The sequence below is a fragment of the Thunnus thynnus genome, chromosome 2 (assembly GCF_963924715.1).
Source record: "Thunnus thynnus chromosome 2, fThuThy2.1, whole genome shotgun sequence".
Classification (NCBI taxonomy): domain Eukaryota; kingdom Metazoa; phylum Chordata; class Actinopteri; order Scombriformes; family Scombridae; genus Thunnus; species Thunnus thynnus.
Window position 1 is genome coordinate 23,314,711 of NC_089518.1, and position 15,261 is coordinate 23,329,971.

The 15,261-nt window shown below is 38.7% G+C and overlaps 1 protein-coding gene across 2 annotated transcripts; it reads right to left on the reverse strand.

Annotated features, from left to right (window-relative positions):
- Positions 1-304: 304 nt before the first annotated feature.
- Positions 305-14,560, reverse strand: naa35 (N-alpha-acetyltransferase 35, NatC auxiliary subunit). 2 transcript variants are annotated; one of them, XM_067611640.1, is made up of 23 exons: positions 14,458-14,560; positions 12,228-12,356; positions 12,082-12,115; positions 11,697-11,811; positions 11,437-11,511; positions 10,980-11,147; positions 10,662-10,728; positions 10,490-10,533; positions 10,327-10,377; positions 9,734-9,817; positions 9,438-9,552; positions 8,795-8,973; positions 8,610-8,669; positions 6,635-6,741; positions 6,338-6,404; positions 5,323-5,421; positions 4,896-5,074; positions 3,208-3,344; positions 2,973-3,040; positions 2,732-2,872; positions 2,473-2,595; positions 1,387-1,467; positions 305-1,121 (listed from the first exon to the last, which is right to left on the reverse strand). In XM_067611640.1, exons 2-23 carry the CDS (start codon positions 12,346-12,348, stop codon positions 1,062-1,064), a joined length of 2,175 nt encoding a protein of 724 aa, XP_067467741.1. In that variant the 5' UTR covers positions 12,349-12,356; positions 14,458-14,560; the 3' UTR covers positions 305-1,061. The 2 variants fall into 2 exon arrangements, with proteins under 2 accessions (XP_067467741.1, XP_067467749.1); XM_067611648.1 differs by having other exon boundaries at positions 12,228-12,353; positions 14,458-14,532.
- Positions 14,561-15,261: the final 701 nt, after the last annotated feature.

The window sequence follows — 15,261 nt, forward strand, 5'->3', positions numbered from 1 at the left end:
TCATAAGTTGATTTAATTTGAATCAGTTTTACATCAACACTCTAGGAAATGTAAAATACTAAATAAAATCTGATTGTCTGTGTCAACTAAAACGTATTTTTTTTAGAGATGTTTACATGGCTTTACATTTCTTTGATCCTTTTCACAGAAATAGCCAAGTGAAGCAGGACTATTTCCTCAAAATGTACCTTTCCAACGCAAAGTGTATGAAACTGAAACAATCATTATGCGTAGATCTTTTCATTTCAAATTAGGGAGTTCTTAACAGATTTTATTGTCTTAAAAACACTGACAACATGTGGAATTCTTTTCCAATAAGAAATTTAATGACAGAAATGAACATTAATATCACAATAAAAAAATGTAATTGTTGCAGAGATGCGTGATCGTTGCAGCTTTCTGTCTTCTGGGATTGTTGGATTATTTTTGAGGCCTGGAAGGTATCTCCCCCATGGCTGTTAGCTATCAATTTTGGATCACTAAAATCTTAAAGTTCAGACAATAAAATAAGTTATGCAGATTGTCCTGCCAAGGTTTCACAGCACAGACTGACTGCAATCTAATATTCAAGTGAATTTGTTCATCTGAGGTATAACAAGGTGGCTTTTTCAAGCTTATTCCCATTCAGATAAGCAGATGCATAGAAAGGTTAATTTTTTCATATTATTTAATGATATGCACCCATTATCATTACAGCAAGTCTTTTCAAGCCTTCACAAGATTGTTCTGGAGGCAACTTATAAAAAATACCATTGGCCAGTTCTTTGCACAAAAGCACCTTGGCTTGTCTCTGACACACACACACATACACACAAAAAGACTTTCACAGATGCAGATGTGGATATTGTCACTCATTTAAGGTCCAGTTGTGAGTTCTCTGGTCGGGTTTCATGTGTCACATCTCTCATTCGGGTGTAGAAAGAGTCGGGTGTATCAAACGGTCCTTTACACGACGTTACAGTTAGGGCGACTGGATCAGGGTCATTGCACACTTGTTCAGGTGAAAGTATGGTCTTTATGGTTGATGAGACGTTCATACCAGCCCGTGGCGCAGAGCAGAATCAGATAATCTTGACCACGGGGAAGTACTTGTGAGCTGTGAAGTCAAACTCTGGGAGAACCTAGAGATGCAGAAATTTGACATTTTTTACTCCAAAAGACACCGAAATTACAATAATCACAATTGTTGTCAATTAAACACCAGCCATATGCAAACAACACACTCTTCTACATATAAAATATCCATTTCAGAATTGGAAACTGGAAACTCATGAGGAACCACTGACACCATGTGGCTCGGATTACATTTAAATTTACACACTATAATGTAAATATTACATTACATGGAAAATAATGATAATCACGTGAATGTGTGTATTATGTTACCTTGGTCTCCTTCTTGTGCCCTCCGGCCAGGAGCTTCATAACTACAATGTTGGGTTTGGCCACTTTCAGTATACGAGTCACCTGTTAAAAAGCATTAATAACTGGTTATTGATATCCGAAGACGTGAGAGAAGGTAAGAGCTTCTTAGGTTGGTGCAATACAGCAGAAACTGTTGTGTGACCCCCCCATTGGGAGGAAGTAGCCGCTGCTGTATGTCTTTCAGCAGAGAGAGAGAGAGATAGAGATAGAGAGAGAGAGAGAGAGAGAGAGAGAGAGAGAGAGGGAGAGCAGGGGGGCGCTGTTGTTATTACGGTAATAAGAGTAGTAGATACACTCTTTTGCTGATAGAAAATATGTTCAAAGACCATTTTATTAATCCACCCTCCTGAGTGGAACAAGTGCATCTCCATATTCTACAGTTCATACATTAGTTAACTATTTTATTTTCTGCTTTACAAAAGGTAAGAAGGAAAATCAAGTCCTTTATAAATGTTGTTTCTGCTGTTTCTGACCAGGAAAACAAAAAATGTCTTTTCGTTTATGGATTTTGAAATGAAACTCAAATCGCTATTCTGTTTTCATTCATTTAATTTCTGTTTCTGAAAAGGAGAACAACAAAACAACCATTATTTCTAATAGCTTACGCATTGCAATACATTGTCTCTTTGTGCTATTTCTTATATCTTCACATCACTTCACCTGGTGTGCTGTGATCATTCAGCTGTTAAAATGGTTGCTTGCAACAGTCATTATTGGGCTTGCCTCATTTGGCATATGTGTGTAATGATTTTTTTAGACATACTCTGTAATGGTTTTGCATTTATTCCTCATACAGGCCATTTATAATGGAAATAATACTTAGCATGTCGTGTTGCATTGGGATGTGAGTTGCATTCAAATTTGATCGTCAGTGTAAGGGCTAGTATGGCATTTGAAGGCACGTCTATCTATGGTGTCAGGTTTTTTGGTTGTGTCTTACATTTTTCTGTAGTATGTGTGTTGCGCCTGTACCTCAGCAATAGGTTCATGTAAATCTATGATCTTTATAGAGCAGGAATTTATTTTATACTTGTTAAATTTCCTGACCTCTGGGTCTGGGCTGGGCACATTTTCTAGAATGAGCTTGGCCTGCTGGAAATGTTTGCTGGCTGCCAGGTAGAGGTCTGCAGAGCCTGGTGGAGGATTGTACTTCTTCAGATCGGACATCTCCTGGAGTAGACAGAGTCAGAAAGAGCAGAAAAACAGAGAAAAGTGGAGTGCGGAGAAGAAAAAACAAACATGATGGGATAAACAGAAAATGTGAAGTCCCTGCTAGATAAATTCCACCCACACAGACAAACAGTACCTTGAACTGGATGTAGTGCACAGGTGGGGGGGTGACCACGCTGTTGAAGGGGGCGAAGCGATGCTCATAGCGAACCTGCTCGCTGTCGAGCTCAAACTGAGGCTTACGCACCTTCCCGTCCATATCCAGTGCTACCATGGTCTTAGGAGACAGACAGGGTCAGAGAGATGATGGATTATACCTCAATATGTGTCAAATAGGGTAGAAAAAGAGTCAAAGTGCGTCTGTACTGGTGTCCTACCTTGTACATGCCAGCACACATGTTCTGGTATGCTTGACTCATGGTGATCTCTTTGCTTAGAGGGCGAACTGCAGAGTAAACCCAAACATAACATCAATAATGGCTCTTCGCACCTACAGAAGGATAATACTTCCACATAGAAATTATACAGTGTCTTTTCAGACATTGGCCAACATGCTGTGTTCATACACAAAGAAGAATCCACCTCAACCACGGAGACTGCAGTAGACTGTACCTTTCTTCTTCTTCTTGGTCTTTTTGCTGCTGCGTCCTTTCAGCTGCTCCTCCAGAATCCGCTCCTCTGCCATCTGAGAGGAGTCTGCTCTGCTCAGAGTGGACATCAGCCATGCGTAAAGGAACTCTGACAGGTACCTGCAGTCATAAATGGACACACACGCACCCATTCATGCTGTAGGTCTATTTCTCTGAATTGAAATCTAGAAATCACCACAATCCAAAAGTTCTCTTTAGGGTAATTGATTCTGTTATTAATGGTCCCTCCACTTCTTTTTCTGTACCTGATGTTGAGGTGTCTGATAAATTTCTTGCTCATTTTGTAAATGAAGTGGAGAATATTAGATCCCAAATCCAGCCTGACCCTTGCATTCTATTTCTCGTGTTAATTCTGCCTCTTTTTCCCAGTTACAACCCATAACAATTTCAGTGTTAAGAGAGTACAGCCTCCCATATGAACTCCTCCTCCTGCATCTCAGACAAAGGAGGTATCTTCCACTGTTAGCCCTGTTATTATGCATTTTTTTTAACAATTCTCTGGCTCCTCATTCTTTTACAAACAGTGTTAAGCATGTTATTATTCATTTGTTGCTAAAAAACCTAATTTGGACCCCCGTCCTTAACTACAGAACAATCTCGGTTCTGGAGAAAATAATTTCATCCCAACTGATATCTTTTATGAATGATAATAGTGTTTTTAACTGTTGCCAGTCTGGTTTTAGAGAACTTCATAGCACCGAGACAGCTCTTGCTGCCTCTTGGCCAGTTTATTCAGTATCATGATGTGCTTTACCATTTTTATGCTGACGACACTTAGTTATACATGCCATTAAAACCCAAAGATCCTAGCAGCCTAGCAAATCTTACAACTTGCCTCTCTGATATTAAGTGCTGGATGTCCCAAAATTTACTTAAATTTAATGATGATAAGTCTGAGGTCATCCTGTTCAGTCCCCCAAATTCCATAAGATCTTTTGGTGCTAATCTTGGTGATCTGTCAAATAATATTAAGCAGTCTGCTAGGGGTTATATGTGATGCTAACCTCTGTTTTGAGGCTAGCCTTGATGCTAACCTGTGTTGTCCAGTCATGTTTCTTTCAGCTCAAGATTATCTCTAAAATTAAGCCATTTTTATCAATTGCTAATTTACAAAAAGTTGTACATGCTTTTATCTGTTCTTGGCTTGATTATTGCTATGCACTTTCCTTGGGTATCAGCAAGGGCTCCCTCCACCATCTCCAATTGGTACAAAACACTGCTGCTCGACATATTACCGAGACAAAGAGGCATGATCACATTACCCCTGTGCTTGCCTCGCTACACTGGCTAGCCCCCACAGTATGGATCTCTGCTTGCTGAACTCAGACACACTAATGCTCAAGCTTCTTTTAAATCTCTTCTTAAAACTTTTGTCTTTGTGAAAGCTTTTGGAAATGTTTGATATATGTTCTTATTTATTTAATCTATTTATTTTATTGTCTTTTCTTTCTCTGTGCTCATGTCCTTGGCTTTATTCTCATTTTATTGGCCTTGCCTAGTTTTATTTCCTTTTTGTGAAGCACTTTGTAACATTGTTAAGAAAAGTGGTATATAAATAAAGTTTATTATTATCATAGATAGATCTGATTTTATGAGTCATAATAGTGAGCCAGTGACAACCTGCAACATATAACAGTGTGTGTGCTTTACCAGTAGATGTAGTAGTATTCATGCATGCTGTAAAGCTCCAGTTCAAAGCCACTCAGCAGGTACTGGATCATGATCCTCAGGTTATGGTAGAGGATCCAGGTGCCAAGACAGGCAAGATGCTGTCGCTGAGGCTCAAGTTTCATCAGCAAGCTATGCAGCGCTGCATCCACCTTCTCTGCCTGCAGGACCACATACAGAGGCAGAACTTAGTTGTCGTTGGGTCATTATTGATAAAATCACAACGGCCCTGAGAATGGTTGAGGAAAAACCCACAGTAAGAAGATAAGGTGCTTTGAATAAGTCAATATGTAACTAAAACTTCCTGATCATTATCTAACTTGTGTGGCAAAAAATGCATAAGTGGTGGTGTTGTGCTTAAACATAGTAAAAAAGGAGGAATACAACATAAGAAAATGCTGCAGTTAACCTCATCCTGCAGTGTGGCAAACTCTTCAAGAATGTGACCCAGCTTGTCTCGCTGTCGAGCTCGGTTATGTCCATGGATCTGGATCAGACTGCAGAATGGCTGTAGGGAGAATTAACACGCAAACACACACACACACACACACACACACACACACACACATAGTATAAACACACAGTCAGAAGACACCAGGATAGCTTCATCACTTGTTAAATTCATGTAAAGGGTTGATGGAAGAATTTCCTTCATCTCACTAGAAAACACAGCTCTCATCAAACTATCCTGATGAAACATTTTTCTATGTCTTCTCCTAAACTATTCAGCAAACTTATGCTGAAGAGAAAGCATCCAGTAAAGTGCTCTGGGCGACTGAGGTAGATCTGCAACAATTAGTTGATAAGTTGTCAACTATTAAATTAATGACCAACTATTTTGATAATCGATTAATTGTCTGGAGTCATTTTTTAAGAAAATATGTCCAAAGTCTCTGATTCCAACTTCTCAATTGTGAACATCTTCTGGTTGAAACATTGTACACGTATCTTCCAAAAATGAGATGCAAAATGCAGCTGAATCAGGTGCTTCTCACTTCGAGGACAGCAGACTTTCAGAGAACAAAAAAGACTGGAGCACAGTGATTAATTCATAGCCTTTAATTGTGCAAACAGACATAATTAAAGGCAATGAATTAATCAATGCGCTCCAGTCCCTTTTGTTCTCTGTGAATATTTTCTGGTTTCTTTAATCTTCTATGACAGTAAACTGAATATCTCTGGGTTGTGGACTGTTGGTCGGGACAAAAAAAGACATTTGAGGACGTCACCTTGGTCTTTGGAAAACGTGATCACCATGTTTCACCATTTTCTGACATTTTATAGACCAAACAACTAATCAATTAATCGAGAAAATAATCAACAGATTAATTGATAATGAAAATAATGGTTAGTGGCAGCCCTAGACTGCAGTATTGGAATGCATCAGATGTGCAGACTATAATTGAACAGTAAAAGTAACATACCCTGGAGCAGTGTGTAACAAAGGAGTCAATGTAGTCTTTAGCCTGGTGGTTGTTGAACAGACAACACCTGGAGAGGAACAAGTGCATGCACGCACGCACGCACGCACGCGCACACACACACACACACACACACACAGACACACAGACACACACACACACACACACACACACACACACACACACACACACACACACACACACACACACACACACACACACACACACACAGAGTAAGCTTAAGCTCAAGATAAGGTTCACCAGTTAAGGATTTAGTGATTTAACCAATGTTACACTTACTTGTAAGAGAGGACAGGTGGGCTGACAAAGTATCTGAGAGCATCTTTAATCATGTCCTGCATCAGGTGGGTGCCGAACACTTTCTTATTATCTATCAGGAACGTTGTCTGGGTTCAGGAAAACAATCTGTTAGTTATCATACTGGGTTTTATATTGATATTGTATAATATTGTCTGAAACACAATTTTACTTAAACTGTTTTTTGTTAATGACTGCATATATATATATATATATATATATATATATATACATATATATATATATGTACACACAGTGCTGCTTGAAAGTTTGTGAGCCCTTTAGAATTTGCTCTATTTCTGCATAAATATGACCTAAAACGTGATCAGATTTCCATTCAAGTCCTAAAACTAGATCGAGACATCAGTTAAACAAATGAGACAAAAACCTTACACTTGTTTGTTTATTTATTGAGGAAAATGATTCAATGCTACATATTTGTGGGAGGCAAAAGTATGTGAACTTCTAGGATTATCAATTCATTTGAAGGGGAAATTAGAGTTGGGTGTTTCAATCAATGGGATGACAATCAAGTGTGACCCTGGGAGACCCTGCCTTATTTAAAGAGGAGAAATCTGGGTCTTCACTGTCAAACTCTGAGCTTCACAACACAGGTTTGTGGAAGTGTGTCATGGCTCAGACAAAGGAGATTTCTGAGGACCTTAGAGGAAGAGTTGTTGATGCTCATCAAGCTGGAAAGGGTTAAAAACCATTTCTAAAGAGTTTGGACTCCACCAGTCGATTGTCAGGCAGATTGTGTACAAATTGAAAACATCCAACACCATTGTTACCCTCCCCAGGAATGGTCAAACAACAAAGATCACCCCAGAGCGGGCATGTAATAGTCCAGAAGGCCACAAAGGACCCCAGGGTAACGTCTAGGAAACTAAAGGTCTCTCTTGCAGTGGCTACAGTCAATGTTCATGAGTCCATCATCAGGAGAACATTGAACATCAATGGTGTGTATGGCAGAGTTGCAAGGAAAAAGCCACTTTTCTCCAAAACAATCATTGCTGCCGTCTACGGTTTGCTCATGACCACATGGATAAGCCAGAAGGCGATTGGAAAAATGTTCTGTTGATGGATGAGACCAAAATCAAACTTTTTGGCTTGAATGAGAAGCGTTATGTTAGGCGATGAGCAAACGCTGCATTCCTACATAAGAACCTTAACCCATCTGTGAAACATGCTGGTGGTAGTATCACGGTATGGGCTGCTTTGCTGCCCCTGAACCAGGACAGCTTGCAATCATTGATGGAGCTATGAGTTCTGAGTTGTACCAGCAAATTCTACAGGAAAATGTCAAGGTATCTGTCTGTGAACTGAAGCAGAACGTGGGTCATGCAGTAAGACAATGACCCCAAACACACAAGTCGTTCTACCAAAGAATGGGTAGAGCAGAAGAAAGATAATGTTTTAGAATGGCCGAGTCAAAGTCCTGACCTTAATCCTACAGAAATGCTGTGGAAGGACCTGAGGCATGTAGTTCATGCAAAGAAGCCCACCAACATCCTTGAGTTGAAACTGTTAAGTAAATTAAGGAGGAATTGGCTAAAATTCCTCCAAGCTGATGTGCAGGGCTGATAAACAGTAACCGGAAACGTTTGGTTAAAGTTATTACTGCAAAAGGGCGTCACATCAGTTACTGAAAGCAATGGTTCACATACTTTTGCCTCACACAAATATGTAAAATTGGATAATTTTCCTCAATAAATAAATGAAAAAGTTTATTTTTTTGTCTCATTTGTTTAATTAGGTTCACTTTATCTAGTTTTAAGACTTGTGTAAATATCTGATCACATTTTAGGTCATATTTATGCAGAAATACAGAAAATTCTAAAGGGTTCACAAACTTTCAAGCAGCACTGTAAATATATATATCAAGGGTTATAGGCATCAGACAGCCAAAACAGTGTCTCTCCAGCTTTGTGAATCTGAACGACAACCATTAACTCACCTGAAGTAGAGATCTAGAAAGCACGCAGGGAGACTGCTCACTGAATTCACAGAAGAAGTCCTAGTAAAACCACAAACACAACGTTCAAGTCAACATTAGTGTCTTCATCTTTTATATTTTCTATCAGTTCAAGGCTAGGAAATGTACTTCTCTGTGTATATCTGTTTCTAAATATTTGTATTCACCAGTATGCCGTGTAAATTGGTGGTGTTGATCACATCACAAACAGTCTTGATGCGCTCTATGAGTTTGCCAAAATAGGCCACCATGTCCTCCCTCTTAATGATCTTGGCGTAGCGAGGAAAGGTAGGTGGCAGCAGTCTCTGGTTGACCAGGGGTTCAAAGCCCATCATGATAGGGTGATCTGCAGCATACATAGGAAAAAAATCAAAGTTAACACCGGTCATATTCTAAATTATGAACTCATCTTCCATAATCAGCTAATCAGCCAAATGTGATGGAGTAAAGTGAGGTAAAAAGTTTTTAACAGGCTTTTTCAGAACAGTTTATGGAAATTTGTTGAAGTCAAGGAAGTACATTTAGTGTTTACTGTATTGTAACGGTCTGGGTTGCTACAGCAACTACTTCATTGGATGGCTGGAGAGCAGGAATGCATATAATGTATGCGCCATACTTTCTTTTATTTAGATCTACTAACTTTTTTCCACAATGAACTCTAAGCATGTGCAGTATGTGTGTCTGTGTGTTTACAACTGCTAGTTTGTAAATCCGTGCTGAGCCAAGGTATGTGCTTGACTAAATGGTTGAAGGGTGGTTATATGTGTGTGTGTGTGTGTGTGTGTGTGAGAGAGAGAGAGAACGTGTTACCTCCTTTAGTGGTGTCATTCTGTGACTGAATGCCGTGCTGAATACTGGAATGAATGGCTGATAAGAGGTCAGCAGCCTGAGCCACAAGCTTCTGGGCCTCACCCACCGAGCTGGTCTGATTCAGACAAAACATAAACAAAAACACACACATACACAAGTAAGACAATTACCCATTTAACTTTAGATGCTTTAATGGAAGCTTCTCATAGTATTAAGTAGAAACAAGCTTTAAAAGCTGTTAAGCAGTCAAGACTTCTGCCACTGTCTCATACTGTGTGTGTTTGTATGTGTATTACCTCTTTCTTGGTAAAGGCGATCAGTGCGGTCAACAGAAGTCGTGTGAACTTGATTCTATTGAAAAGTGCCAAGAACTGCTGATGCTGGGAAAAAAGAGCATATAAGGACATTAAAGGCACACACATGGCATGCAAACCTATAAATAGACATTTCCTAACAAGTCTTTGAGGCTCCGCAATACACAAGAAACAACAAAGGCTACATTTTATTTTTGTTTTGACCACCCAGAAGAAGTCCATTTTTGGAGTCTGCTTTTTTCCTTCCTTTATTATTACTGCTTTAATGAAACGGCTGGAAATTCCAGAGGAGAGTCTCTAAAGGTCGTATCAATCCCACACTCTGACCGGCAGGAGATGAAATTACAACAGCCAGAGACTGACAAGGACGACTGAGGATTTAGTTTCTTTATGACAGAAATGTGGGGATACTAGGCTAGGAACTTGCTAGCACGTGTCACAAACAAATACTGTTTTTGGCTACACTAGTTTTTAGGTTTCAGATGGTCTAAATGCTAATCTAGAAGCATTCCCATATAACTAAGAAAAAACACAATTTGCAGCAAAAATAGACATGGAGGGATTACCCGACTTACCTCTAGCTCAACCTCTGGATCTCGCTGCTCACCTTGTCGACTGCGTGTGCTCTGAAGGAGTAGAAAAGAAACCAAGAGACAATGTAATGGCTCAGCAGCAGCTTTGCTATCAACGACAGTGTAAAGGCAAAAACTGTAGCTTAAAATGGTCAAGAACAGTTACCTTAACTTTCCTCTGTAACTCATCCTCCACATCTTTCAGCATACCTGTTCAGTTGAACACGAGAGAGAGAGAGGACATCAAAAATCTTTGTATTCATTAGTAATGGCTTCAGTTGTCCAGAGTTTTTGTAAACCTGCAGACTTAATGAATTATCACAGTACTGTACTTGTACCTGTCACCCGCAGGTCTGTTACATTATTAGCCATCTTGAAGCCGTAGGTCATGGCCTGGAAATCCTCCTACAGAAAAATATAAAGCACATCATAATTCATACAAATACAACACTGAGTCATCAACAGCACACCAACAGGCAGAGCAGAAACATCATTTAGAAAAAAAATGTACACCTGTTCCCGATTTAAATACTGTAATCATGTGCATCTCCCAGCAATCCTAATGTGGCCTTTTTCAGATTTGAACAGTACGACAGATGCACCCACCCACCCACACACACACACACAAACACAAACAAACTGTAAAAGATGCGTACCTCCTCGAACACAGCAGCCTTGTTGACTTTCTCTCGGGCGATGTCACACACCTTCAGGATGCCCAGGGCAAAGGCTTTGAGGGCTGGCTCCTCAATCAGGTCGGGGTTATGGACATAAAGACAGGTGAACACAGTCTGCGCCAGGGAGTGGCCCTCCAGCCACGTGATCTGTACGTGGACAAATATACAACAACACACACAAACATGATGACTGGATTTTCCATAGTGGAGCTGATCTAAAATTCAATGGGCTTCAATGAGCCAAGTGCTGTCCTGAATTTATAGAAGTAGTTATTTTCTTTGACAAACTTATGGAGAAAGGATACTCAAATTCAAAACTCTAGATTCATATATTATACAGAAAAACCAACAGTATATGTTAACATGTATGATGACATTCGCCTTCGCATTTATTGGCTGAGAAAGGAGATTCATTGGTTGGGAGATTGAAACTCACCAAACAGCAGAAACATGTGTCTATGATCCCGATGAGTTCAGGAAGACTAAGGTCTTTCACCTTGATAGCACCTTCCTAAAAAGGTAAAAATTTACCGTTACGATGAAAGAAAAGAAAAACAACAATAAAACTCCAAATACAACTGATCATGGCAATTATTAAAATGTTGAGCTGTACAACAGAAAATTAGGTTCAGTGTCTTAATACCAGGTAATTCATTCTTTGCATTGTCCAGCAGCTGGAAGTCAGCAGTACTGTACCTTGATAGCTTGTTCAAAGTTGAGCACTTTCCTGTTGACCTGGTTTCCAATCATTCCTGCATCCATCTTAGGATCCATCATCTCTATGGCTGACATGGCCTCAAACAGGCCAAACCTGCCACCACAGCAGAAAGTTTAGTATAAGTGTGTGTTTATAAGGGTTGAACATATTTTGGCTTTTGGATGATATTTGTGGATTGGTTCAATACCTGATGCAGATGTCAATATGCTTAAATTCAAATGAGTTTATGCCAAAAACAATCACATTATTGTGTGTTTTAGTGCAAATATTTTTTCTTGTCAATGCTGTAAAACAGGATCTCCACTCTCGATTGAACTGACCCTTTCAAGAGTCAGTCTGCAAAAAGTACTGTGTCATACTCACAGCTTGTCATGAAGCAGCTCCCCAAGGTTCAATTCTGCATGAATAAAAAACAAAGTTAAAGCACAAAGAAGAGGAGGAACAAGTAGGTCTCTTTCATACAGTAACTGCACATACAACTCACACACAATCGCTTTCAGAGTCTGTACCTTTGCATGCACCCTTGAATTCATGCGTAATATCAACCCAGTTGGCATTGTTCTTCATCTTTTCTGGGATGCCCAGCCCCCAGCCAGCATCATCATCCTCAACTGATGACTTCATCACCATGTTGACTGCTAAAGACAAACACAAAGAAACCAGGACAGAGGGTTAAAATATATTGCAAAAGTGATTCTATAAACTGGGATTTAAAAGTGGTGATGGATCTGGAAGATCTGACCGTCTGGGAGCAGCAATGGAAAAAGCTTGGTCACCTTTTGATTTTGACCGAGAACGTGGAACAGAGAGAAGTAAGTGATCAGAGGATCTGAGGGATTTGGATATCAAATATGTCATGAGCAAATTTGCCAGACACAAGGCAGTGATCCAGACAACATAAAATTGACATATTTTTGTACACTGGCTTTCAACAGACTTTTCTTTCATCAGACTTTTTGGTTTATCATAGCAGTGAAAGCACAGGTTTAACTAATGACATGAACAAACGAGTCACCATGAACAAGAGTGGGACCCTGAAGCTGGCACACTTAAATGTAATGTTGCCATCATAATTTTATTAATAAAATCGGTGGTTTTACAAATCAAACTGTCCACAGCATGAAACGTCTATGGGAAAACACATATTTGCACTATGTGACTTCATGAAGAGCCTCTGGTCTAGTGGCATTGGACATTGTGTATCAGACGCTGTCTTTAAATATTTACTGTATGAATTGTGAACTGAAAAATACACATTCACACAACCATTTACAACAATTCTTCACCTTCTCCACTGGATACTCCAAAGGTTAGTTGGCTTTGAACACACAGTGCAATCGGTACAGTCAGGTCACAGGTTTAGGTTATATCTATATGTACACTGAGCAGCCATGGGTGTTGTAATAGTCCACTGTAGACCAGTGTCATAACATTTTTAAGCCTCGGTCATAAATTTAGCTTCTTGCTTATATCCTCCAGGTTGCTGCATATTCTTAATAACTTTTACACATTAATGTTCATACTTGACTTCTGCATCCAATGGAAGTGCAGTTCATTAATATCAAGGACAATGGTGAAGTAAAGGATTATCATCATGCTATCATGGTCTGTGAACTGTCTTGAGAAGCTTAAGTTGGAGCATAAAATGGTGTAAATTGCTTGCTTGTGTGTACTGCAAAGTCTTAACCTTCTAAACCAAGAACATGTCAGTACTTTGACAGCTAAGGGGGAGTTTAGAAAAATCTAATCCCATGTCTGCATGACTGAATTTACAGTCTCAAATATACATATAAATAAAAGGACAGAACTCCCCATGCACAGCCAGTATTTTCAGACAGGTGCTGGTCGGTCGCAGGAACATATAAGGTGAAAATCATACATACATATAAATAAATCATAAATAAACAAAAATAAATCATTACTTTTGAAGCAGTGACAAACCAAAGCAAGTTTATGCTGACTGAAAAGGTGTAGGCTGAAGCTTATTAGCCTACACCTATCCTTTTTACATTAATTATTTGTACAGATCCCTTTAGATTTATACCATATATGCAGCATAAATAACTGATGTATTGTGGTGTATTTGCTTTACAATGTTTATAGAACATCTACCTGAGATTCTGAATTACATTTTTACTTTTTTTTTTACTTAGTAATCTAAAAGGTAGCAGGCATACTGCAATCAGAGTCGGTTTACTATTAAATTAAAATGACCACAATGAAAACATCCAGCAAAATTGTATGTAGCTAAACGACTTACAAGTAATATAATTACGGCTTAAAAAGATATTGATGCATATCCTTCAATCTGGTATTGTGAGGCGTTTACTTGAGAGAGTACTTACAATGTCAAACAAATAAAAAAGAGTAACTGTCCACACTGTCTGCTCATTTATCATCAATAGCAACGCAATGATGCAACCTATACACTACACTGTTTCTTACAATTGCTTATGAAAGGTTAGAACAACATACAAGAAGACAAATAAAGGGTGAAGTTCAGATTACTCATGCAACTTATTAAAAGATGTGAGGCGCATGAGACAAGTTAAAGCTCTCTAACGTTAAATTAGCTCATAATATCGTGTGCTAACAAGCTAATATTGCCCAACAGTGGACATTTCCTGTACACAACGTCTGAACTTCGTCAGTTAAACAGGTCGTTCAATTTAATGATATACCCAAAAATACAAATATTGTTGTTAGAAAGCAATATTTTAGCTGAAAATGGGAACATACCGTACTATTGTGTATTAACCATGCAGCTAATGAAGATCTCTTCGAAGACTGTAGAGTGTAAGGCGCACAAATGTGACGACATAGGCCACCGTCAACCTGGGACATGTAGTTTTACATTAAAAAATATGTAGTCCTTGCGTCTAAAAAAAAGTAGTCCTTACATCTATATAAATGTGTCATCCTCAACAAATTGAGTAGTAGTACATAACAAAATTGGGCATAATATATATCCCCGCAACAAATATGTCCCAAGATTTGTGGATATCAATAACAAAGGTGATTTTTTGTAAAATTGAAGAAGACACAGATAAACGTCTATTTTATGAATGTCAGTATACATCAGGATTCTGGAAAAAAAAAGAGGATTATTTTGACACTCAAGCCAACCATTCGATTAAGATGGAAGCCAGGGATGTAATATTATACTGTTATACTATACTATAATTATGAAAACAAAACCAGAAAGTTCAACGTACTGTCAGTTCATTAATTCTACTGGGAACATTTCACATCCATAAATCCAAGTTCTCAAGGTCTCGCCCATTATTTGCATTTTTCATGATTGAATTTAGAAAATGTTTTTCCAACTTATAAAGAATAAGAAATGTGAACATACAGTTCATGCATGTGAGGAGTACATGCTGCAAGGTTTTTTTTAAGAAAAAAAATTGCCTACCTTTTCTCTTAAGTTATTTTTCTATTTATTTATTAATTATTAATTATTATTATCATTATTTACCTTTGTGATGTTAACATGTTGACTGTATCAACAAACCAAAAGTGAAGTCATGTTCTCTTATGTTC

Excerpts from the sequence above, each read along its gene's own strand:
- naa35 (XM_067611640.1), bottom strand. The coding sequence starts at position 12,348 with ATGGTGATGAAGTCATCAGTTGAGGATGATGATGCTGGCTGGGGGCTG. Across the intron at positions 11,512-11,696 it reads ACTTTGAACAAGCTATCAAG|GAAGGTGCTATCAAGGTGAA; the intron begins GTACAGTACTGC and ends TTACCTTTTTAG. Across the intron at positions 5,075-5,322 it reads TTGCCACACTGCAGGATGAG|GCAGAGAAGGTGGATGCAGC; the intron begins GTTAACTGCAGC and ends GTGGTCCTGCAG.